The sequence below is a fragment of the Armigeres subalbatus genome, chromosome 2 (genome assembly GCF_024139115.2).
Source record: "Armigeres subalbatus isolate Guangzhou_Male chromosome 2, GZ_Asu_2, whole genome shotgun sequence".
NCBI lineage: Eukaryota > Metazoa > Arthropoda > Insecta > Diptera > Culicidae > Armigeres > Armigeres subalbatus.
The window spans coordinates 197,062,872-197,090,004 of NC_085140.1; the positions used below are offsets into that span (position 1 = coordinate 197,062,872).

Here is a 27,133-nt window from a genome sequence, read left to right on the forward strand (position 1 = left end):
AAAAGGAATGATTTTCAGTTAGAAATTCGGAGTTAAGATCTCAAGAAGCAGGTACTTACTTTATTCAGGTTCCTGTTCTGCAGGAATGTCTCGTCACTCAGTTCGGTGATCAAGTTGTTGCTCAGATCCAGTTCCATCAGTTTGTCGAGCGGGCTCAAAACAGCCGATCCCACAGTCTGCAGGTTGTTCCAGGCCAGGTTCAAGCGAGTCAGCTGCGGCATCGTCTTGAATGTGTTGTCGGCCAGCTCGGAGATGTCACAGTTGGACACATCCAGGAAGTACGCATTGAACGTTCCGTACGAGCTCTGGAAGCCCTCGGCTGGCAGTTGCTTCAAACGTGGGTTGTCGTTCAACTTGATGATATCCAGGTCTTTGTTTCCGATGAAAGTGAGCGACGAAATTTGCTCCAGGTTGTTTTGCGACAGGTCGATTTGACGCAGGCTCTTCAGCGAGGTGAAGGCAATCTGGTGGATCTTCTTGATGCGATTGCCCTTCAGAATGAGGTTGGTGAGTCCGTCCATGCCCTTGAACATTTGACCATTAATGCTGCGGATTTGGCAGTAGCTTAGGTCCAACTTCTGCAGATCAGCCGTGATAAAGTCCAAGTTGCTGCTGATCTGGTTGTACTTCAGGTGCAGGATGGCCAGCGATGTTTTGTTGAAGATAGTTTTGGGCAATTCAGCGATGCTGTTCATGGACAGGTCGAGTTCCTCGATGGTTTCGACCTTGTCGAAAATGCCTTCCGGCAGAGAACGCAGCTTGTTTTCGGCTAAATTGATGTAGATGATATTTTTGAGCTCATTGAAAGCCGTTGGTAAGAGGTCCTGGAGGTTGCATTTAGAAATATCGAGCTCTTCGATGGAAGGAGCTTTAAGCATGTACTCCGTGTAGGGCGTGTTATAGTTGACGCTTTGCATTGCACTCAGGTCGTTTCCGGAAAGGGTCAGCAGACGTAGTTTGGTATTATTGGCAAAGGTGTCCGGATGAAGCATGTCGATACCTGAACTGGTCAAATTGACCGAGTACAGATCGTCCAGACCTGCGAACGCGGTTGGGCTGATGTATTCAATCGTGCAATTGCTGATCTTGATCGAAACGACGTGGGACAGTCCGATTTGCTTGAAGAACTCTGCGCTCAACACGATCGGATATTTTGGTCCGACGTCCAGTACCTGGAGATCGGTGATCGATGGCGAGAACTTCTGGGTATCTATGTCTAGGCGGCTGCAAGTCGCGACCAGATAGGCGTGCATATTACGCTCACAGATACAATCCCGAGGGCATACGTGGGCCTGTTCTTCCAGGTTGTAGTCATCGTCGTCATCTTCATCGTCCTCATCATAGTAATCTGCGTAGTTCTGGTTCTAAAAATGGGATACATTATTGAGTAATCATTTCAAGACATAGGTTAAGTAGCTGTGAGTGAAGAATTTATAAATGTGTCAAATGTGTCAATGAGATTGTGAATGCGATAGGAGGATAAGCGATCATTAGTCACCAAAAAAGAGAATTAGTTTGCGTGGATCCATGAACCAAATTAGTGTTCCTTGAGGTAAAGACGATAAACACATAACTTACAGCACTCTTGCTGTCAGTTTTCTTGCCATTGGCAACGGTGCTTTCCTTTTGCTTCTGTTTCTTTTGGGTGAGAAGCTTGTTGACAGCGTCGATGTCGATCTTATCGTCGGCGACATCTTCGTCGTCATACTCATCCTTGTACATGTAGTCTTCCTCATCCTCGTCGATTTCATCCAGGATTTCATTGTCCCCGGTCGTGGGTTTGACCGTGGATGATTTGGCGGAGGACGCATTAGGCTTATTGTTAGTTAAGTTGGCGGATGTGGAAGATGCAGCTGGAGCAGCTTCGGTGGACTTCTGTTCAAGGAAAAAATCAAATTGTTTGCGAAAAAATAGTACACAATATCGATGGGATGATGAATATCATTGCAGTGTAGTTGGTTGGCCCAACATCCGGTTTGTGACTGTGTGCAAGTAGAATGGCGGATGAGATACAATAACCGACTTACAGCATTCTGGGCGAGCAATTTATTGATTGCTAGAGGATCGATTTTTTCATTCTCTAGCTCATCACTGCTATCCTCATCATCATCATTGTAGTATTCATCATCGGGAGCAGCAGAGCTGGTTTTGACAGGGGTTTTGCTTGTAGAGGTAGAGCTCGCAGTATATTTTTTGGGCGTGACGACCTTTGTCTATAAGGCGGTACAATGTATTGTAAGATTTGAAAACCGATCGAAACTTATAAACGACAAGCGTTATCAGGCAATAATGATGGGGAATCAATGAAGAATGAGAGGACGTTACACAAGAGAATCAACATCGACCAATTAGCAACGAACTTACTACTTCAATGGTTTCAACATCATCTACCTCGGTTTGAATCTCATAAGGGCGAGCAGGAGGTAGATCTGAAAGATCTTCGATCTGTGGTAGCATACTTTCTTCGTCCTTTGAATACCAGAGTTGTCAAGCGTACGTATTAACGCAATAAATTCGATGGGAAACTTACCACATTTTGGGTGTCTTCATCGGGAAGATAGTCTTCATCCTCGTAGCTATCAGATTCGTCCATGCTGTCCTTATCCTCGATAGGCACTATTCCTGAAATAATTTGAGGTTTAATAAGAGTTTACTATCAGATCATTTTTTTTTTCAACTTACCCATGGTGGTGGACTCCGCTTTCGGCTGCTTCTGTTGCTCCATCTTATCCAGTTTCTTCAGTACTGCCGCATGCTGGGCGTACTTTGGGTTTAGGTCAGCCGCAGGTTTCTTCGGCAGGAGCGTATCCTTAGCCTCGTCTTCGATATCGTTTTCCTCAGAGTGGACCTCCGGGAACATTTTGTTGAAACGGGTATCCTGCGCCATCGGGATGCTTGGCTTTTCGGCCAGCATTTTGTTGAAAAGCGGATCTTGTGCCTTCGGTAAGGCACTGCTGCTGGCAATGGCCTTCTCGGTGGCGGCGGGATTCGCTAAACTCACGCTCGTCGCCAGAAGCGACAGCGTGAGCACCAGTATGCACTGGTAGCTCATCGCTTTGGCAGTTCTAGGAGAAATAGAGAAACAAAAAAAAAATCATTAAACAATTGGCATTGTGCGATGTGATTTATGACGATGCGGCGCCAAATGCCTAAAACGGCACAAATTATGACCTCATAAATTAAGTAGCAAAATGAATATAGGCAAAGAGTACCGAATTATTCTGTTTTATTGACTGTTAGTGACGCATGTGGAATATCAATTGGCAAATGTCTATGTTTCTTAATCAGCGTTAACTTACCAACCAACGTCTTCCGGAAGTGAATGAAAAACTCAGTCGAACTTGATTTTGAATCGTTGTCACAGTTAACTTTTTTTAAAGCATATATTTGCGAAGCCACTGTCTCAGCCACAATGGAGGACTAATATTTGCTGAAACCAACCACTCGTACTAGGATGCGTGATTACATTACAGTGTTATCTGTATCGGTTTGCAATGGCATGCATAGTTTTACTAAGAAAGGGGTTGTTACTTGTATTTTCGAAATGGTTATCTGTTTGTTGGCTACGTTTTGTTTTGACGATCTAAATGTGATAAATACAAACCTAATAGCAAACTATTAACTGTTTATTACGGTTACTTAGGCTGATACAAATATTAAATTTATTTTATGTCCGACAGCTCTCGGAAGGTACAAGGGGGGGGGGGGTGGTAATAAAAAAAATAACAAGGAAACAAAAAAAAGTCCAAATGCAATTATTCCATGGAAAATTTAAAATTTTAATGGATAGCAAGGAATGTTTAGATAACGCAAAGAATATGAATATTTGTAACATATTTATCCAGTATTGAATATAGCATAAACTTATAATTTAAAAAAATACTGGAACTTATCTCTGTAGAATATTTTGTTTTTTTTTTTCATTTTAAAAAGTGCTGTTTTACTGATGGACTCTTAATTGTTAAAACAATAACAACAAAATGTTTAGTACTGCCAGAATTATAAACTTTTTTTATGTCAAGTATGAAACTCAACCTAGTTGAATAAATGGTGGCAATGGTCAGATGTACTTTTGAAATCACAGACGAGTTGTCTGAACATGACTATTTTATGAAGTTCTTGCAAAGGTTCGGAATTGCAGACTTCCCGGACTATACGGAATACATGTGAAGTGTGAAGTAGAATCGGTGAAGCATGCCCTACTACTTGTTAGCGGATGGACTACGGGGATTTTTGTATAGTCGTAAGGAGGTAATTTCGGTTCAAGCACGGCGGTTGCTGTCTGGGCGCTTTCCAACCCCCACACGATCTGAGATGTCTTCTCAGGTGTCTGGTTGCAGATTTTCGTTAACCTTACTTCAAGCAACAACCTTGATTATTGGGAGTTTTATGAAAAATAAAACATTCTTCCAAACAAGTTCTAAAATAATCTAAATAAATCTCTATTTCTTTATAAAAATAGTTAATTAAAATTACATTGGCTTTAGGACACCGGGGTTGGTTTTCTTCTCAGCACCCATGTACGTGTGTTCTGAGTACCTTTAGGAGTACATAGGGCCAACGTAAAAGACCTCCATCCTTGACTTCAGCCCAAGTCTGATTCCTATCGACTTCGTTTATTTCTCTATTAAGGTTTCGTCGCCAGCAGATTCAAGGTTTGCCTATGCTACGATGTTCTGCCGGATTCCTGTCCAGCGCTTGCTGGCAGACTTCTACTCCGCTCTTACGTGGTGTGTGACCGGCCTACGTCCATTCACATTGTAGAGATGCTGTTGATATCGGATTTCGATGGACGTTGACATCGGTTGATGAATACTCGCAAATCTATGTGATCTCTGCTAATACACACCAAGTCTTACTGGCGTACTCACGTTAGAGTTGCGTATTCGGGGTTTGGTGCATTGCCTGAACCGATTGGATCTCCATGCTGAATCTTAGTCCACCGCCCGTTGTTGACCTTCTCCACTGTTTGCCCGGCAACCGCACAGTTGAAGTTGTTCACATCCAACGATTTGGTCATGTTGACGTTGATGAGTGTCATTCAGTCACACGGCCAGGCTCTACACGGTAGAGCACTTTTGCGTTGATAAGGCAGTATCATCATCTGGGTTGAGGTCGTTCGATTGCTCTATGGTGGTGGGCTGCTAGAGCGGTTCACGATTTCATCGATTTCGATGGGCAACAGCAACACAGATATAATACATCCATTTTTGCCTCACTCTAGCGATTCTATTGTGCAGGACTCTGTGGTCAATTAGTACCAACTAGAGGGACTCTTGAAATTCAATGATGCAAAGCGTGACATAATGGCTCTGACTTGATCGTGTGCGGCAGAATCCTGCCTGCTGCCGTCGGAGAATTGTTAACTTTTCCCTATAGCTGAATTAGGATAAGTCGTCAAAACTTCAAGATGTTGTTCTAAGTGGTCGAGCCAACGTTTCAGCTGATCAGTTGGTATGGCGAGTGACTGACAAGTCGCGTCTTTCTCTGACATCCACAAATTTGTCCTTGCTCCAATCATGCGTCGTGAAATATTGTAGAAGAGGCTATTATTGACGGTTGTTTCGGCTTTCCTTCCATCGTCGACCGTGAATCCCACCTGCACCCGTTTCTCCCGTATGCAGCCAGCAGCGTTTGACTTACTTCTCTGAAGCCGCTTTTAGTTGACAGGTCTAGTATTTGGCTCCTCTGGTAATGGATCAGCTGAAAGTGGAGACGGTACCCGTAATAAACGCAGCGCTGAAATCGCATTTCATTATCATCTTCTAATTGGCGAGATCCGACAACGCAATGCTCGAATTCAGCGGCAGGAGAAGAGGTACGAGCGACAAATCGAAATAGACCGACTAGAAGATCCAGCTGTGAAGAAATCGTTCGTTGAAGAACTTGGAGCTTGTTCTTCTTATTGGCATTACATCCCCACACTGGGACAGAGCCGCCTCGCAGCTTAGTGTTCATTAAGCACTTCCACATTTATTAACTGCGAGGTTTCTAAGCCAAGTTACCATTTTTGCATTCGTATATCATGAGGCTAACACGATGATACTTTTATGCCCAGGAAAGTCGAGACAATTTCCAATCCGAAAATTGCCTAGACCGGCACCGGGAATCGAACCCAGCCACCCTCAGCATGGTCCTTCTTTGTAGCCGCGCGTCTTACCGCACGGCTAAGGAGGGCCCCTAAAACTTGGAGCTCGGGTAGTTGATATTTTGGAAGGTGGTAGCGTAGAAGAGAAGTGGGCGACGAAGAATGCTTTTATCGCAACAGGCGACAACAACTTGGGTGTGCTGTGCACTCAGCGAAAAGAACGGAAGATTGAGAAGCATAGAGAAGCAAAGATTGAGCAACAGAGAGAATCAGAGGAGTTCGAGTCCCGTCAACGGTATGTGTCTCTGTAAGTAGGAGGAGGGCGCAGGACAGGACAGAAAGGATGGTTGCAGCAATGGAGATTATCAATTACTCACTGACTTGGACAGCTGAAATGTTGGTGCGAGCACTTCAAATACTTTCTCTAACTCAGAGTCAGTGTTCTTCATGAAGGAGCCATCTGAAGCATGAAATCTAAAGGGGGCCCCAATGTCGGTCGGCTGTCGGTGGAGGTGTTCAGGGCTGATCATATACTGTCTGTGCGAATGTTGTAGCAAATATTACGCAATATTTTTCCCCACTCCGCATCATTCTGGAGCACGGCAACAAGTTGGAAGTATCCCTTTGTTTATAATTCATTGACTACGGAAGGGATTTCTGTTGTCTGAGTCACGAAAATCTGTGTGGCACCCAGGGGTGCAAAGGATTTTCAGATTTTCAGATCGGAGCTTTGTCTAGCCCCATTCAGATAGTCGCTGATGTGAGGCAAGGATTTCATCTTCCCTGTTACTTCTGAGCGTAATCGATAAGATCTTGGTGGGTGTTATTGACTGTTTACCATACCTTGAGCTGCTTTGGCAGTTTATTTTCGTGTAACATCTAGACGACTCTGATTTGAATTGGCTAATGATCACGAAACGCTATATTAGTACAATGAGCTAACCGTATGCTTCATTGCGACGGGTCTCACCATCAACGTCAGCATGACGAGGTGGCTGAGTGTCAACGGGAACAGCCCCTCAAACTATGCAGTAGCCGGACGTTTGGAGGATTTCAATATCCTGGCAGTCTGGCATATCATCAGACGGCGAAATTTAGATCGACATGGAAGCACGAGTCAGAGAGGCTGGGGCTACCTTTGCTAGTTTTCGAAATATTCGGAGACCCAACCGGATTGTTCCACGCACCAAAATTCAAATGTACTACTCTATTGTGAAACATGTTGTGTATAGGCAGATATAACGCAGGTGGTGTCTAAAATTCATAATTCTGACGGCCTTACAGCTGGATATTGTGTGCCGAGCAACATAAAAGCGCCGATAACAATAGATGCTGAAAACGTGGATGGAAATGGCCACATATTGCAAGGGAGGACGGAATCTGTAAGCAAGAGTCCCCTCAATATTCGGGACCTGATAAGATATAGAATATTTTCGTATTTTTAATTAAAATAGTCTTGGTAACAAATTTATGGTCTATAGATGGTATATTTCGTAACAAGATAAAAACAGTTATGTACAATGGTCATAATAAAAAAAAATCTCTCAAAAAAAATTTTTTTTTTCGCCCCGCTATATTTTTGGAAAGTTGAAGGGGGGGGGGGGGGTGACATAAAATAAATTTAATATTTGTATCGGCCTTATTTCAAAAATGTATTATGTCACCAGAATTTACTCTAATAAAGTAAAAACACGGTTACATAGCATTTTCTTTGTTCGGATAGTCGATGTTATCTCAGATTACAAATATCAAAACTGAAGAAATAACAAAATAAACTAATCAGCTTCTATTATATTGTTTACTGATAACTATAACAATGAACAAAAAATGGCATAATCACATTAAGTTTTCTACTTCTATGTCTGGTTGGCAAATAAAGCAATTTCATTGCTCATAAAAGAAAGTTGACATGTTACTTCAAACATATGACTTAGTTTGTGGTAATAGCAGTTGTATTTGACGAACACTAATCATCAAGGCAAAACCTAATCAGTTAACTCTCGCTAACTCGATGTTCTGTAACTCGATATTTTCCCTCACTCGGTGAAATTCAAAGTCTTTTGAATCTAGCGAAGTATGACCCCTCCGTAAGTCGATACCTCTCTTAATCGATATTCTCTAACTCGAAGTAATTTTCCAATGCATTTTCACCTTGCAACCTCGATGTTGTCAGAATCAGCTCACATGGACGATATACACGAATAACACGATGTCGAGCGGATTGTGAGAAAGTGAGAAATAAACAGTGAAAAGTGAGAAGTGAAAACTGAGAGAAAAGTGAAAAGTGAGAAGTGAAAACTGAGAAAAAAGTGAAAAGTGAGAAGTGCAGAGTGAGTGAGTGAGTGAGAAGTTCGTAGTGAGAAGTGTGTAGTAAGATGTGAGAAGTGAGACACTACAATTGAGATGTAAGGACCGAGGAGTGAGAAGTTATTTGCTTTCAACTTTTTTCATCCTTATTTATTTTCTTCCCCTTTTCCTTCATTCTTAATTTTCCTTTTCATTTTTCCCTTCCTCTATATTCATTCTCTTTTTCTTCCTGTTTTCTTTCTCTTCATTTCTTTATTCTTGCTTCTTCCATCTTTCTTCTTCCTTATTTGTTTTTCACATTCTTTCTTCTTCCTTCATCCATATTCACACTTTCATTCATCCTCATTTTTTCCATTGTTTTTCTTTGTTCTTCATTCTTCTACTTTCCTTCTTCCTTCTGTATTACATCTCACCATTTACTTCTCACTTTCCAATTATCGTCTCTCGCTTCTCACTTATTGATTTTGTTTTCCACACTACTCACTTCCTTCTTCTCACTTCGCAATTATCACATCACACTTCTCACTACTATTCTCAATCCTCACTGCTCAATACTCTGTACTCACTATCTCATTTCTAAGTTCTCATTTCTAACATTTCACCATTCACTACGGACATCTCACTTCTAACTTCACTTAATAAGGAAACAAATTTTAACTATTCGCCAAACGCCATTCGGCCGAATGAACCTGTCGTTCAAATGACATTCGATCAAATGAGCCTAAACCATGTCTACATGTTATGAAAAGTGTTTGATATTTTTTGAAAAATAAAGAAGATGTCCCCTATCTTGAAACATCCCTAACTCAATATCGAGTAAGAGAGAATTCACTGTAAATGTATACCAGTTGAGGTTTATCCGTTCTTTAGGGTAAATATTCATTATTTTTATTTTTCAGTTTGGCAAAATGCTTTAATTGCCAACAATTGCTGTTGCCCCTAACTATTTTGTTTTAAATTTTAATTTATTAAATTTTATTACGAAAAAAGTGTGTATAATCTATTTTCAAAGTAGTCCAAAATCAAAAAATTTGAAAAAAAAATCACCGGTTAACGTAAAAAATCACATCGTGTGGATTTATTTGTTGATTCATTTTTTAAAACCCAGAATATATAAAGTGGATTACCCTCGCTTACGTACGCTTCTGGTCGTTAAGTGTGTATCATATTTTTCCGTGATATACGTTTTCCACACAATTAAACAGTTGGTTCCGATAAGATAGAAGGTATACCTGGTGTATCATATTGGTGTCGCGTCGGAGGTGATAACACGCCGTGGTTAGGGATTCATTCATCGAAAATACCGTACATTCTCATGTCCACAGAACAGCAGGTTATTTTTATGGTAATAGACATTTATGAGTCTTATTGAACGCCATGTCAATAAAAAAACATTTTGCGATAATGTTTTCCTAGTTACCAAGTCAAATATGAACCTTCTATAATTCGTACCTAGAAATAATGCTGTTTGATAAGATTGAGTAGGCTAAGCTCCTCCGCATTGGAGTGAATGTCTTATTCAGCGCAAGTAAATCCTCCTACGGTTATTATCGATACTATCACGTCGCATTCGGACGGCATCATCGCAGTAGAAGTGCCGTTGAACCGCCCACGATGTACATCCGCTATCGATGATAGCTCCCCAGCTCTCTTTGTCTCTTGGCAAGAATCGAAGGAAAACAGACACGAAAGTCAAAGCCATTTCAGCTGAGCTCAAGTGGCCGCAAATCTGGCTCATCAAATCTCACGTAGTTTGTGATAAACAATCGGCTGTGTCATTGTGACGACCGTGCGGGTATGTCTACCCAATATCGGACACTGTCGTTGAATTTGAATTTCGCAAGTTTATTGATATTAAAATCAATAATACGAAAAAAGGTCATAATAACACCAAGTCGAGAAAATCACTTTATTATCTGAACCCGGAGATATCCCATAAACCCAGTTTCTTTAATTATAAGCGAATGCTTTATAAAATTGACCAAATGCCAATAATTGGTGCCAACTGTTTACCTATTTTGTTCGATCACAACCTCCCGTGGAAACCTCCCGTTCCACCCAAGCAATGTCCGTATCAACGATGTTTGCAAGATAAGTCGCCACGCAACGTGAAGTGATGGCAAAATGACACATGCTTTGTTTCACAATCGAGGTAAATTTCGATTTTTACTACCTTTGTTTGGCATATGGGATTTGATTTTAGATTAACTAACTGGTGATGGAGTCGCCCCCAGCGTGTGGACGAATATTTTCGGAAACTCAAATACCGTTTTTCTAAACACAAATTCCAAAGCCACCACGAAAACCACCGAATTAGTCATTTTCATGTGTTTTCTACGATGTGTGCAAAGTGTGAGATTCCGGAATCCGTTTATCTATAGGTTGGTTAGATTAAAGTGTTTGTTTAGAATCGTAATTAGCATTTCGTATGCAGACGACTATTTTGTAGCATGAGGGCATTTTTTTTTAAATCTTTACTAAAAATGACCGCATCCTATACAGATGTTATATAAAGCGCATTTATAATTGCATGGGTTTTCTTTTAACAAGATTGTTGTACAAGAATCTAGTAATGTTTCTCATGCCAAGATTTCATACAGATTTTGAAAGATTCTCATACAGAGTTATAAAAAAATCTGGTACTTTCTGGCTGGGTGTAGACACAAAGCAATTCAAATGTAGTATGTTCATAATTGCGTGTTGCTTGATAAAATACCCTTCTCGGGAATATTGGCAAGAACAAAATTCTCAGTGAAGTGATCACAATCAATATCATAGAAACCGTTTACGCACAGTATTGTGGTCATTACCCTAGACAATTCTCGCATTCGTGGATACACTTTCTCATAAAACCAATCTAAAAAGTTGAAGATTATTTGCGCAATTGTAGTGCAGATTGTGAAATCACTTTCATGAAGCTTTGTGTAAACCTTAAGTATCAATCTGAAGTTTTCACCTTTGTCAAACACATTCGAAATAATATCAATAAGCTTGTATTTAATTATGTGAACAATGCCTTCTCGAAGTTGAGCGTGAATTAAACACTTAATGCTTGATGCATCCACATGTCATGTAGCGCTTAGAAGTACTTTTATGACCAGAAAGATAGAAAAAAAGTTTCTAAAGCTGGTTGGGATTTCCAGCCATCTTTAGCCTGGTCTGTTTCACTGGGTACGGAGTATGAATATTATTCGTAAGGCGGGCAGGCTACCAGACACATTTTTCAACTCATTCATTGGCGACATGAAAATTACAGATCATGTTCATCGGCAGACAACCCCGACATTAATAATCCAGAAGTTTGTAGAATTTCCAAAAAATCTTGATACTTTTAGAAAATTCTAGGAGCTTACGGTGTCTTTGTCCAAAGAGGCATAGTTTTAAATAAAATCAGTATCTGTAAAGCAACCGCCACGCGAAAGTATAGGTTTTCCCCTTTTCACGTAAGTGCGTTTATAAAATGTTCTGGGGGTCCGAGATGTGCGCCGTCGCCGACAGTTTTTGGCACGACGCCGCCGCTTACTTTTTTTTAAATTTGTCACGCTGCTGATCTTTAATTTTCCACGCCGATTCATAATAAAAGAAGTCCTCAGATTTTTCAATGGAAATTTCAAAGATTCAGTTTAATTTTCGTAGAATTTCCTTATAAACATCAACATCACGATTTTATTGAAAATTCCATACAATTTCTTATTGAAATTTCGAAAAACTCTCCGTAAAAACTAAGAAAAAACTCGTGTGGAAATTGCGAAGGATTTCCCGTTAAAAGTAAAAGAATTTCTCGTGGAAACGAAAAAGGGTCGTTCGACAGAAAGCCATTTGACCGCCAAAGTATGACCGAATATATCGTTTGACTGAATAGACCATTTGGTAGAAGACTAAGTAGCCTAAAGTTATTTGGCCGAAAATGTCATTTGGTCGAACAGTTCATTTGCCTGACTAGCTCAATTGGCCGGTCGTTAGCCAGAAAGCGCCATTTGTGTGAAATGGACATTCGGCCGATAGTGTCTTTCAGATAAATAGATCATTCTGGATATTTTCAAAAAATTAACGAAAGAATCTTTTGAATTTCGCCGGAAAAATCTGATCAACTTGTCCAGAAAATATTTAAAAATTTTCCAAATTATTCTTTTGGAAATCATTCTCAGATTTTTCTCGGAAGCTACTTTCGAGAATTCTTTGGTTTTACATGAGAATCTCATCAGAATATTCACGGGAAGTTGTTCCAAATCTCTACAGGAAAATATTCCGAATATCCGCGGAAAGTTCCTGTTGATTTTCTGTTGAGTACTTCTCAAAATTTACACAGAACATCCTTCATAATCCTAAATCCTAAGGGATGCTCTAACGTTGACTTTCTCAATCTAGATTAATTAAGACGACTAGTTTGGCATAGCCAACATTAAAACAGAAAATTATTCGAAATATCCGAGGGAGACTCCCTGGACTTTTTACGAGAAATGTCCCGGAATTTCCTCGGAAAATTCTTCAAAGTTCCCGTGGAAGATTGTTGAAAATGTAGACTTAAAAAAAAATCTTTGGTTTTCAACGGAAAATTGCTTGAAATTTTAAGGATTTTCTTCGGATTTGTACAGGAAATTATTTGAGTAAGAAGAGGGTGTAATTGGGCCTACAAAAAATGCCACACTCGCGCGATCCTACTGCTTGCATTTTTCTGGTGCTTGCTTTGTTCGCGAGTACGGGCAGAGCAAAGTAAAAAAGCAAGACAGTATTTTGTTCGGGAGTAAAAATCACGGTTGCGAGTATTTGTGGTTATTTCGAATACAAAGAATAAATGTTCGCGAGTATTTTGCATTGCCTACTTCTCGTTTTGTGAGCAAGGTTCACAGATTTCCACCACTACCGAAAGCACCAGACGGCAAAACTGATAATTTGGCCGGAAAAGCCGTTTGCCCTAACAAGTCGTCATTAGGCGAAAATGCCTTTTGGTCATTTGGTCAAGTGTCAATAACTAAATGGATTCTATGGTCAAAAACGGCCACTCGGCGAAATGGCTTTTTTTGTGATATGACAATTGAATAAAATTACGAAACCTTTCTACTTTTTAAGTCGACACTGGCCTCTAAGCCAAAAGTCATCTAGCCAAATTCCATTCAGCCGAGCCGGACTGAACGTTTGTCTGAAACTGCTATCAGGTCGAAAATGGTTTGACCGAAAATGTAGTTTGGCCGAAATGTCGGCTGCCGTAAGGAACATTCGGCCGAACTGGCAATTTGATCGAAAAAGTTGTTTGCCCGAACAGGTCATTTGACTGAAAATACCGTTCGGCCGAAAAAGTCGTTTGACCGAATAGATCACTTGACCAAAAATACAATTTGGTAAGAATGGTCGTTTGGCAGAAAGAGCCATTTGACCCGAAAATGTCCTTTCTGTAAAACAATCATTTTGGCCCAATGGCATTCTCTGAAAAAACTGTCGTTCGGTTGAATTGATCATTTTGCTCAAAAAAAAATGCTGTATGGTCGAAAGGGTTGTTTTGCAGAAAAGACATTTTTGGGCCAAAAGAGTCTTTCTGTCAAGAGACCATTCATACCAAACTGCGTTTTCGGTCTAACGATTTTTCGGTCAAATTACCAGTTCGGTCGAATGTCTCTTTCGGCTATATGTATGTCGCTTTTGCCCAAACTACGTTTGCGGACAAATTATTTTCGAGCTGATAACAGTTTTGGATATACGTTCGATTCGGCTTAATGGGATTCGGTTAGATGACTTTTGGCTTAAATCAACTTACAAAATAGAGAGGTTACGAAATTTCGTTCAATGATCTTTTGACAATATGGCCATTTTGCCGTAAATGTCATTTGGCCAAACGGGTTCACTTTTTTTAACCATATTATCCGTTTAGTAATTTACATTCGACCGTATGACCCATTGAGCCAAACAAGATTGTCGGCCAAATGGGCCATTCTGTCAAACTACCATTTCGACGAAACGACATTTCAGGCTGATGACCTTTCGGCCAAATGACCTTTTCGGCCAAACGACCTATTAGGGAAAATGACTTTTTCGGCCAAATTACCAGTTCGGCCGCATTTTGCTTTCGGCCAATGGAGTTTTCCCAGAATTTCTTGTGAACAATACACTAGGTAGTTGTTTGATAACTGAAACATGTTTACGTTTCAGTTAGCGAATGCCATTCGATAACTGCAACGCATTCTAGACATCAAACGGTTGTCAGTCGCCGTCAGATGCAATAGAAATGCACCTGATTGTGCAGCGCAATGCAGCTATAATCGACTTTTACATCGTTTTGAAATTCAGCGGATAACTGCAAAATGGTTGCACCGAATTCTATTTAAAAAGCATTGCAGGTCAATGACTTGCTGTTATCGAACGTCTACTGTACAAATAATTTCTCTTGTAAAATCAAAGAAATTCAAAGAATTTTTTTTTAAATTCTGAGCAATTTTCGTTGAAATCCAAAGATTTTATTCTATCTATTTTATATAATTTTATATAAAATCTATATTTTGAACAACCTTTCGCGAATATCCAGAATAATGTTTTGTTTTAACATTCTTTTTCTTCTTCTTATTGGCATCCCCACACTGGGACAGTGCCGCCTCGCAGCTTAGTGTTCATTAAGCACTTCCACAGTTATTAACTGCGAGGTTTCTAAGCCAGGTTACCATTTTTGCATTCGTATATCATGAGGCTAGCACGATGATACTTTTATGCCCAGGGAAGTCGAGACAATTTCCAATCCGAAAATTGCCTAGACCGGCACCGGGAATTGAACCCAGCCACCCTCAGCATGGTCTTGCTTTGTAGCCGCGCGTCTTACCGCATGGCTTGTTTTAACGTTGGGCATGCCAAACTAGCCGTCTTAATTATTCCAGACTAAGTAAGCCAACATTAAAACAACCATTATACCAGCCGCACTCTTCTACAATTATGAAGAATTTGCTGTGTAAATTTCGAATTTTTTTAACAGAAACTCATCAGGAACTTTCCGTGGATATTCCGAATATTTTTTTTTTTGTAGAAATTTGGAACAATTTCTCATGTAAACTCCGAAGAACTTCTTGCTGGTACTTCAAACAATTTTCTTTGAGATTTCCAACGAGCTTCTCTTGGTACTACGAAGAACACATGAATGGCGATGTGGCAGACGAAGATGACGGTATGGTGATGGACCTGGGAGAACGTGCGCAGGACATAATTTCACCAGCTCCGGATTTCCAGGAAATCCAAGAAAAGACTGGTCGGCTGAAGAACAACAAAGCCCCTGGGGTTGACCATCTACCAGGAGAGCTATTTAAATACGGTGGTGAGGCACTGGCTAGAGCGCTGGACTGGCTCATTACCATGATTTGGGAGGAGGAAGTTTTGCCGCAGGAGTGGATGGAAGGTGTCGTGTGTCCCATCTACAAAAAGGGCGATAAGCTGAATTGTAGCAACTACCGCGCAATCATATTGCTGAACGCCGCCTACAAGGTACTGTCCCAAATTTTATGCCGTCGACTAGCACCAATTGCAAGGGAGTTCGCGGGGCAGTACCAGGCAGATTTTATGGGCGAACGCTCTACCAAGTACTGCAGAAATGCCGCGAATACAACTTGCCCACACATCATCTATTCATCGCCTTCAAAGCCGCATATGATACAATCGATCGGGACCAGCTATGGTAGCTAATGCACGAACACGGATTTCCGGATAAACTTACACGGTTGATCAACGTGACGATGGATCGGGTGATGTGCGTAGTTCGAGTTTTAGGGGCATTCTCGAGTACCTTCGAAACCCGCAGAGGGTTACGGCAAGGTGATGGTATTTCGTGTCTGCTGTTCAACAAGTGGTACAATTTTCAATAAGTCCGTCCAGCTATTTGGCTTCGCCGACGACATAGATATTATGGCACGTAACATTGAAGATGGAGGCAAGCTAAGCGGATCTAGTCATCAACATGTCGAAGACGAAGTACATGATAGGAAGAGGTTCAAGAGAAAACAATGTGAGCTACCCACCGCGAGTTGGCATCGGTGGTGACGAAATAGAGGTGGTAGAAGAATTTGTGTACTTGGGCTCACTGGTGACTGCCGAAAATGATACCAGCAGAGAAATCCGGAGGCGCATAGTGGCTGGAAATCGTACGTACTTTGCACTTCGCAGGACGCTCAGATCGAATAGAGTTCGCCGCCGTACCAAACTGACAATCTACAAAACGCTTATTAGACCGGTAGTCCTCTATGGACACGAGACCTGGACGATGCTCGTGGAGGACCAACGCGCACTTGGAGTTTTCGAAAGGAAAGTGCTGCGTATCATCTATGGTGGGGTGCAGATAGCGGACGGTACGTGGAGGAGGCGAATGAATCACGAGTTGCATGAGCTGCTGGGAGAACCATCCATGGTTCACACCGCGAAAATCGGACGACTGTGGTGGGCCGGGCACGTAGCCAGAATGTCGAACAGTAACCCGGTGAAAATGGTTCTCAACAACGATCCGACGGGCACAAGAAGACGAGGTGCGCAGCGGGCAAGGTGGATCGACCAGATGGAAGAAGACTTGCGGACTCTCCGTAGACTGCTTGGTTGGCGACGTGTAGCCATGGACCGAGCCGAATGGAGAAGACTCTTATATACTGCACAGGCCACTTCGGACTTAGTTTGAATAAATAATAAATAATAATTCTTTTGGTACTTCCAAAAAATTCTCAAAATTTCAAAGTACATAGTTCCCGTGGAAAATCCGAAATAATTTCTAAGTGAATATTTAATTTCGCTGAAAAATGTGATGAACTTTTTTCCAAAATATTGAAAATATTAAAGATAGCAAACAATTTTTTTAGGACACGTAAAAAAATCGCCACGCAGATTCACGCCGCAACTCGCTAAAATAGCTTTCGGCATGACAACGAGAACGCCGCCGCTGCCGATTCAAATTCTAACCGACGCCGCCGATTGAAATTCTGATCAATGCCACCGCCGAATATTGAACCGACGCACACCTCTATCGGGGGTCAATTTTCATAAATTTTGGGGGATGGGGTACTCTTATAAGCTTTCATTCAACATTTCTATAGAAATAACGAAACGACGAAAATATTTGTTTTTAAATAATATTTTCCTATACAGAGCAAAGCAAGAGAAGTCTGTGGAGTTTTACAAATCACCTAGAAAGAGACCTCAGCGATATAACGGAAGCCCTAGGGCAATACTTGCTGTGTTTTTCATCCATCGGAGTTCTTCTCCGTTCCGTTCTTCTCATCCCAATCAGGAATCTGCCCTTAACTCATTCGCCGTTTTTCCGGATGCTGGTCAACCTCTTAATTACCCTTTCACACTCAACGAATTGGAGTTTTCACGGGCAAAAGTTAAAGGACGCTGGTTTGGTCCACACTCTATCGGCTATCCTATGCTACGGCATTTGGGCCCAATCGGGGAGCCAGCTCTACTCAGGATTTGGTACCGTATCTTACCTTGCAACCATCGGACACATTGTAAACGACACCGTCAACAATGGTGAACCCGCCGAACTCACCTCTCTCGAAGGCTTACAACTGGGCCTGGATGCCAGATGTACTACGCAAATTAGTCTCATGGAAAGCATCTGAAAATATATTTCAATTTATAAAAAATCTCACAGGCCGCTCTTTCAAGATACTAGTCGGTGGTCACCTCTCCGATCGAAATTCCAGACTACTATAAGGGATTCAAATTTCTTGTACAGCACCGAAGCTGAGATGTTGAAACGACTCAGCCCGACATACAACCAAGCAATTAGGCTGTACTCAAGCCTACTGCCAGCCACCCCTGACCTCTTCGCCTGATTGGAGGTTAGAGTTCTTCCGTTCAACTACCGAGTCTCTTTAGCCATTGGATCCAGAGCCGTAGGCTCCCTAAAAAGTCCGGACCGGACGGTTCGACGCGTTTTTCTTCTTGGAGAGGCAAAAAATCCGTAAGAACGATGACCGGTGTCATCACGCTCCCTCCGGTGGCAGAACTTCAGTGGACCGGTCTTCGGAGCTAGTAGGTCACACTTATCCGGATTGATCACCATTTTCAAAAGATCTTTAAAATAGGTGTCAGGGCAATGCATAACTAGATCAACATCCTAACATCTTTCCCTAACAATGCAACGAACAGTACAGGGAACATCCACAAAATACGTAACGCTTGGAGGGGGAGTGGGACGACTCATGCAAAATTTTCAGATGCTTCTTACAAAAAGTGTGACATAAGGGGGAGGGGGTCAAAAATGGTCAATTTTTGCGTTACATACATAATGGATCTATGCAGATCGTTTACAATACATATACCACCTTGCCGACATCTGCTGCTCAGATGTTCCTAAAGTCGGTATTGGAGTCTCCAAACGATGTGGCATCCAAAGCTTCAGCCTACAAGACTTTGTGACAATATTATCAGCCCCTCCAGCGACTATAATAGTGAAGGACTCGGCTAGTGTTATTGCGGCACTTTACTCCCCCACCAGCCGTCAACCGTGGATTCAAGCAATCCAAGCCACGGCGAATAATCAGGTAACTGTCCCATCGCATTTATGTGGATCACGGGGTATTACAACGTACCCGGAACGAGGCCGCCGATGGAACTTACCCGCTTTACAAGGAACGTATCCGCCACCGATGCCATGAAATATCACAAACGCTTGAGCTACCGAGTGGTATAAAACCGAACGATGTTTACCCGAAAAAATAAAGATTTAACGACTCCCTGGAAAGACCGAACCAATCGAAGGGAACAGGGAGTTCTTATCAGGTTTTTTTTCGATGGATTCTTCTATCTATGTATCTATTTGTAACCACCCTTTTGTAACCGGTGGGGGTCCCTTAAGGCCCCTTCCCATATTCTATAAACTCTCAATGAGGTGAACTAGCCAAGGGCACATTTAAATTATTTTGCCAACCTCAGCAAAATTTTCGCCGAGATTCCAACAGCCGAGATGTTGGTTATTTTTTTAACTGAAATTTGGTATTTCCTCTGCGTTGGCGTTGTCAAATTTTCATTTGTTTCAGATTTGCTAATCGATAACATTGATTGTTCTATTTTATTCGAACTAATAAATATTGGAATTCTTCGTGATCTCATATGTATTCCTGACAACGGTTTAAGTACGAGGATACATTTTCAGTTGTTCACGATTGTATAACTTTTTCCAACATTTATCCTGACTCCCACCATCAAATGGACATTGACTGATGCGATTCTCATAGAAGCACGAAAGCTTTTCCATCAGAGATCAGGAAATGCATTGGTGATACTTTGTCCAACGCTGAGCTCCAACTGCAGGAAATTGAGCACAGTAATAGAATGACAAATTTTACATGTATCCAGTAATGAAAGTAGGAAAGTAATATCTCATAAAAGTTTGATTCATAATTTCTCTATCATCCTAGAAATACAAATATATGAATGGAGCGATTTGATTTCATTCATTCATATTTGAATGGCAATGTCGGGCAGGATGCACGATGCTGTTTTGTTTTAAATCTAAAGTTGTTTTCTGAACAAATGTCCCAGGCATGAATGAATTGGCCATTCGACTGTCTTATTATCAGTTATCAACAGTAGTGACTGGTGAATAATTAATACCAACTTCGACGACGAAAGGGAGGGAAGACGGCATCGACATCCTAAAACTCTCGACGACATAATGCCGTTCAATAAACACCTGCACCAGCTGCTGCTGTGAGTTCCCACTTGAGACCAACAGCTGCAACACATCAGACAAAAAGCATTTTTGTTTCACTTCACATTAGCAGTGTTTTATACCGCACTGACCGATACTAGGGAGGCTATTGCACTTGTCGGTGCAATTTTCCAGATCCCTCAGGGCACCCGGAAAGGATGTCGAATGGCGATGCACAAGTCAACAATAACAACCGTCTACAACCGTGATCATCTGGTTTTCTTCTCTTGTGGTTGATGTGTACCCAGTGCAATTAGATCCACAGTAAAATTGTCCAGGTTTTTGCGGTTAATTATTATGTGCTCCATAATTTTGTGTTGTGGTTGCATTTTGATGCAAATCATACTTTCCAAATGTTCACATTTCGAAAATATTTAGTCACACATGATTCTTATGTAGGTTGTTCAAAGCAGTCTTATACTCGTACCAAAAAATCGCTCCAATTAGACACAACTGAAGCCCGTATGGCTTCCCAGGACGATGATAGACCATAATTATTCAAATGACTCCTCCGGATTTACGCTTATGACTATTCTCAAACACGATCATCTGACAATGCTGGGTGAAACTATTTTAATGACTCAATTAACTTCGGTGGCGGTAGTGGCAAACAAACTAGATTCACTCGTGTATCACATTGGATCGCAATAAATCACTTCAAGAGAGAAAGATGCCCTACCCGATGCAAATGTATCTCCACGGCAGCGGAATCCATGTCGATGCTGTACGACGGGGTTCAACACCATTCAGTAAAATCTAATTAATTTTGATGGACGTACAACTTCCTGGTCGCCGAGAGCGTGTATATTTTGAACTCCGAAAAGTTTACTGTGATTTTCGACTCTGGAACTCCGAATGGAGAAGAACTGTTAATGATATTAAGTTTTCGTATTCGATTATTTATGATAATCATCTCATGTAGATGATCCGAGGGAATACAGGAATAGGTCAATAGCTATGACACGTGTTTTGTGACAACTTCGTAAATTGTGTTTGCTAGTTCATCTTCTTCTTTATTGGCATTATATTCCGCACTGCGACATTGTCGCTTCGCAGCTTAGTGTTCATTACAAGCATTTCCACAATAATAAACTGCGGGGTTTCTATGTCGAGTCACTATTTTTGCATTAGTAGGGGAGGAGGTTCGGTTGTGGGCACCCTTTTGTGTTTGGTCCATAACTTTGGCCCTGGTTGATCTTATGTCGACATTTGCATAGCAATCGAAAGCTAAACTTATAACCTTACTACTAGCAAAGAAATTAATATGATTTCATCGATTTAGAAAAAAATATTGATAATTTAGAAAATTTGACATTTTTGGACATTTTCATTTCGTGGTTCGGTTGTGGGCACCCTTGAAAACTTAGTTAAAAATAAAGAAGCATGAATAAAAACCACCCAGATTTAAAGACAAGGAATAGTTTATTCATTCTAAAAGCCAGGAGACGCTAAAAAACTCAAATCAATTCACCTAGCAGTGATGATGCCTCCCTCGGTGCATTAAGGATGATGTTGAAAAAAATCACATAAGAAAGGTCTAAAATAGCACTTTAGGTAAATGGGTTTTAATTTTTCATTGATTTACGTTTTATTGGTATGCATCACAGTCAAAAAATCCTGATTAATCACCCTAGCGGCAATAGTGCCTTTCTCGTTCATTTCAAAAAATAATATTTTGGCCAAAAATTTTGATCCCATAGTCCGATCTGACCAATTTTTAATAGGAAACAATGGGAAAGCATTCTCCGTCGAATGCAGCTTGTTGCAAGCAAATCGGTCAACGCTTTGTTCCAAAAAGTGTGTATATAATGACTAGACATGCCCAAAGAACAAAAATATTAAATAAACTATAAATGAGGCTCTAAATGAGTTGAAAAATAGTAAAGCTACTGTGAACAAGGAGATTCCGATTGAGCTTTCCAAGCTTGGAAGTGAGCAGCTGCATCAATCGATTCATCACAGAATTATTCAAGAAATATGGGAAGCTGAAAAAGTGCCTACCTGGTGGTTGGATAGCTTCATATGCACGATCTATAAGATCTATAGTCTAGAGTGTACAAAATTCAGTTGCGTAATGTTCTTTTAATGAGCAGTTTTCGTTGGGACCTATCAACGATGGCTCAGTTGTTTAGCCTGCCGATGATACTTTGATTATTTCCAGCAGTAAAACTTAGACTCATCTTCTATTAATTGATTTCAAAGGAGCGTACGCTTGAGAGAAAGGAAATGAGCATGTGGCCAATAATGTCCGAAAATGGTTTTCCAGCGAAACTGATTAGGCTGATATGTGCAACGCTTGATGGCTCAATTATTCGGAATACACACGAAGTGTTAGTTAAAAAAATATTCAGATTTCCCGCGGAAAATTATGTATATACAGGAGATTCTTTAGATTTCAACGGGAAATTGTCAAGATCTACCAAGATTTTTTTTTCGAATGTTCCACAAAAAAATGCTTCTTATAGGAAATTCTTAAAAATTTGCCCAGAAATTTGTTCTGTTCAATTTCTATGGGAAATTGTTCGGTATTTTCCGGAATTTCCAATAAAGTTCTTTAGAACTTCTGGATGTATTTTTTAAAACTTTCACGGATAATTGTTTTGTATTCCCATTTGATTTTTTTCGGAATTTTAAAGGAATTTCTTCGATTTTTTACGTGACTTTTTGTGTGTGTTCTGTTTGTCCATAAGAAACTGTTCGGAAATTGTTCAAGGAAATTGAACGGGAGATTGTTCAGAAAGGGGAAGGGTCATTATGCCGAAAGTCATTTGGCAGAATGCACCTTGTTCGAATAATACGTTAAGCCAAATAACATCTAACCGAACTCCATTTGGCAGAATTGAAAGTTTGGCCGGTTATTAGTATGAAAATATTTTGACAGAAAACGTCATTTGACCGAAAGCAACATGCTGCCGAACTGGTTGTTTGATCAAACAGCGGCCATTTGGCGGAAATAGTCGATTACCAGAAAAGGCCGTTTGGACGAATGGGTCATACGGCCGAAAATGTCATTGCTGAATGGGTAATATGCCCAAAAATAGCCAAATGACATTTTTGATCAAACGACTCTCCCGGTCAAATGACCAGTTCGGCCAAATAACATTTTGGGCCGTAAGTTCATTTTAGCCAAATAAAATTTTCTGCCAAATGAGTTTCGAGGAAATGGTTTGTTCGGCCAAATTACATATTCGACATGTGATTATAACGTTTCCCATGAAGTGAAAAGACGTATTGCTACTGCGAATAGAGTCTTCTACGGTTCATGTAACCAACGGGCTAACGTCGTAACATGTAGACGGAAACGAACTCTGATCTGTGCATTGAGCGAAATAAAAATAACACCACCATGTTTTTACCAATATTTTCTGAAACTATGCACAGATGATGGTAATATCAGCTCAGAATGTAAGCACATTCTGTTTCATAACTTTTCAGTTCATTACATTGATATTAATGCGGATCATTTACATTTGAGCTGAAAAATTCATGAAAAAAGGTGCGAAATAAAAATAGCACCACTTTGGAAAAAAATCATATTATAATAATTTTGACGAATATTTATTACGAATTTAGATGGTAAAGACGGTGAAAATGAAATCCTTCAATGATGCATGTCTCTTTTTCTGTGAAATCGGTCCTAAAGGCTTCCGATTACATACCGTAGTCCAGCGGTTATCAACCTTTTTCTTGAGAGGTTCCCCTTCGAACTTTTGCATTAATTGAGGTACCCTCCTCGGAAGTAGGCTTCCAATCCTCTTGAAAAAATATTTCAGAGTCCTTTGCAGCGGAGCTCCTTCAGCTTTTGAATCCCTTTAAAGTACGCTTCCAAGCCTCTTGAAAAGAGTCTTCCGAGCCTCTTGAGAGGAGGCTTCCTAGCCTCTTGAAAGGAGGCCTCCGAGCCTCTTGAAAGGAGGCTTCCGAGCCTCTTGAAAGGAGGCTTCCGAGCCTCTTGAAAGGAGGCTTCCGAGCCTCTTGAAAGGAGGCTTCCGAGCCTCTTGAAAGGAGGCTTCCGAGCCTCTTGAAAGGAGGCCTGAGCTTCTTGAGAGGAGGCTTCGAGCCTCTTGAGAGGAGGCTCTGAGCCTCTTGAGAAGAGGCTCTGAGCCTCTTGCGCGGAGGGTTCCGAGCCTCTTGAGAGGCGGCATCCGAGCCTCTTGAGAGGAGGTTTCCGAGCCTCTTGAGGAGGCCTGAGCCTCTTGAGAGGAGGCTTCCGAGCCTCTTGAGAGGAGGCTTCCGAGCCTCTTGAGAGGAGGCTTCTGAGCCTATTGAAAGGAGGCTTCCTAGCCTCTTGAAAGGAGGCCTGAGCCTCTTGAGAGGAGGCTTCCAGGCCTCTTGAGAGGAGGCTTCCAGGCCTCTTGAGAGAAGGCTTCCAGGCCTCTTGGGAGGAGGCTTCCAGGCCTCTTGGGAGGAGGCTTCCAGGCCTCTTGAGAGGAGGCTTGAGGCCTCTTGAGAGGAGGCTCGAGCCTCTTGAGAGGAGGCTTGAGGCCTCTTAAGAGGAGGCTTGAGCCTCTTAAGAGGAGGCTTGAGCCTCTTGAGAGGAGGCTTCCAGGCCTCTTGAGAGGAGGCTTCCAGGCCTCTTGAGAGGAGACTGAGGCCTCTTGAGAGAAGGCTTCCAGGCCTCTTGAGAGGAGGCTCTGAGGCCTCTTGAAAGGAGGCTTCCGAGCCTCTTGAAAGGAGGCTTCCGAGCCTCTTGAAAGGAGGCTTCCAAGCCTCTTGAAAGCAGGCTTCCGAGCCTCTTGAAAGGAGGCTTCCGAGCTTCTTGAAAGGAGGCTTCCGAGCCTCTTGAAAGGAGGCTTCCGAGCCTCTTGAAAGGAAGCTTCTGAGCCTCTTGAAAGGAGGCTTCCGAGCCTCTTGAAAGGAAGCTTCCGAGCCTCTTGAAAGGAAGCTTCCGAGCCTCTTGAAAGGAGGCTTTCGAGCCTCTTGAAAGGAGGCTTCCGAGCCTTTTGAAATAGGCTTCCGAGCCGCTTGAAAAGAGCCCTTCGAGCTGCTTGAAAGAAGACTTTCAAGAAACGTAGAAGGATGCTCCTAATCCTCTTGCAACGAAGCTTTATTTAAAAAAAACCTTCATGTCTCTCAAACGAAGGATTCCGAACCTTTAGATCCTAGATTGCATTAGAGATTTTTAAAATTTGTTCATTCTACATTTTGTTCGTTTGAGCTTTTCTTTCGCATTCCTTCATACATTGTGCTGGATGTGGAAGGCAGGATTCAATTGGCTTTGATTTATTGATCGCATTGCATATTATGTACAACATAAATTTTTGAAATAAAAATACGCAATTAACAAAACTTTATCAATGAGTTTTGATTGGAATTGTAATACGCCCGTCATTACGCATTTTTGTCCGAGGTACCCCCAAGGGCCAGCGAAGGTACCCCCAGGGTTACATGTACCCCAGGTTGAGAACCGCTGCCGTAGTCGAAGGATTTCAGGAAAATTCCAATAATGACCATCCCAAAGACAAACGAGGGAGGAGAAGCCAGCTTACGGCAAAATTTGAGCGAAGAAATTTCAAAGAAACAATGAACTAAAAGAGTAAATGATATCAAGATTGTACAGAATTGCATTATTGAATGGCCACAAGATATGTGAGTTTAATTCTGGCAAGCACAAACACTTGAAGTGGCGCAGAAGGCTCGGCAAGCTCAATTTTATAAGACAACAAAAACATAGTTTCCTCAATTTTGATGAGGTGTGAATTAAGCTTTGTGTACAAATTACGTAACGAAAAAAAAACGGGATTTTGGACTTGCTCCCCCCTCCTTCATCTTTTTCTTCTTATTGGCATTATATCCCCACACTGGGACAGAGCCGCCTCGCAGCTTAGTGTTCATTAAGCACTTCCACAGTTATTAACTGCGAGGTTTCTAAGCCAGGTTACCATTTTTGTATACGTATATCATGAGGCTAACACGATGATAAAAGTGCCCAGGGAAGTCGAGACAATTTCCAATCGGAAAATTGCCTAGACCGGCACCGGGAATCGAACCCAGCCACCCTCAGCATGGTCTTGCTTTGTAGCCGCGCGTCTTACCGCACGGATAAGGCCCCTCCCTCATGTAACAACAAATAACGCGTGACCAGACTCCCCCTTTAATTACGTAACGCTCACTGATCCAACCCCCTTCCTATTTTCCAATTGTTATAAAGAACGCCACAAAAGCGTTATTGTTGTTTTTTGTACTGCTTTATCCTGATTTGAAGCATTGCATTGTATTAATGCAAAATGCATATCCGAGAGTTTGTTTTTTTTTTTTAAATTTGGTTAATTTGCTTCGTAACGAATCATAAACTCCCTCTCCCCCTATGTCACAATAAGTAACGGTCGTTCAACCCCCCTCTCTTCCCCTTAATCGTTACGTAATTTGTGCACAAAGCCACCTGCACAGACGAATTGACGAATGTACTTCCTTCGGTCGAAAAGTTGATTCTTGATCTTGATGGAATGGGTGGTTGACAATACTATTTGTGCGATCTGCACCAAGAAATGGTTGTCGAAATTCGCCGAAACCTTTTTGATGAAGTAATAATAATTATAGGTGTCGTCAAGGATTTTATTGGTTTCGCCGAGGATTAAGTTGGAAGATCTAATCTAAATCTCGGCGGTAAACTAGAACATGGCGTGTTGCTCCAAATATCGCGAATTGTATAAAATATAGCAGACTTCCGTGGGCTTGTCACTTATTGCGACTATCGGCAGAAAAAATAGCGAAAACAATATTCAATAGAGAGCCGGATGGGGGCCGACGACTGCGGGAAGGGCCACGAGAAAGCGGTGGAATGGTCGTTTTCGAAATACTTATTCGAAATTAAATAAACGAGCAATCAGTCCAAGCAAGCGTCAGGGATGACGTTCAACACCATGTTAAGAAGGTGCCAATAATGAGTACATTTCCAAATTCCATAATACCCCATCAGATCGATACCGCCAATTATCGACCAAAAACGACGACCAATTCCGCAATACAGTCAAAACAGAACAGAAAATGCACATTCATCACTTATTTGGAATTTGGCGCTTTAGTACCGTATGCCATCCCACACTTACCAATCATCTATAGCATTG

General features: G+C 41.4%; 1 protein-coding gene across 8 annotated transcripts in view; it reads right to left on the minus strand.

Moving 5' to 3' along the window:
* LOC134211470 (uncharacterized) overlaps nt 1-27,133 on the minus strand; it is a 161,442-nt gene that overhangs the window by 1,887 nt on the left and 132,422 nt on the right. For 3 of the 8 annotated variants that reach the window (XM_062688345.1, XM_062688347.1, XM_062688346.1), the window contains 6 exons: nt 2,683-3,065; nt 2,531-2,622; nt 2,365-2,469; nt 2,028-2,213; nt 1,579-1,875; nt 60-1,364 (listed from right to left, as the gene is read on the minus strand). In XM_062688345.1, coding sequence (XP_062544329.1) covers nt 60-1,364; nt 1,579-1,875; nt 2,028-2,213; nt 2,365-2,469; nt 2,531-2,622; nt 2,683-3,052 — 2,355 coding nt within the window. In that variant the 5' untranslated portion in view covers nt 3,053-3,065. Of the gene's footprint in view, nt 1-59; nt 1,365-1,578; nt 1,876-2,027; nt 2,214-2,364; nt 2,470-2,530; nt 2,623-2,682; nt 3,066-3,299; nt 3,420-27,133 lie in introns of those variants that run through there. The other 5 variants (XM_062688348.1, XM_062688349.1, XM_062688350.1 and 2 more) reach the window with 5 other exon arrangements.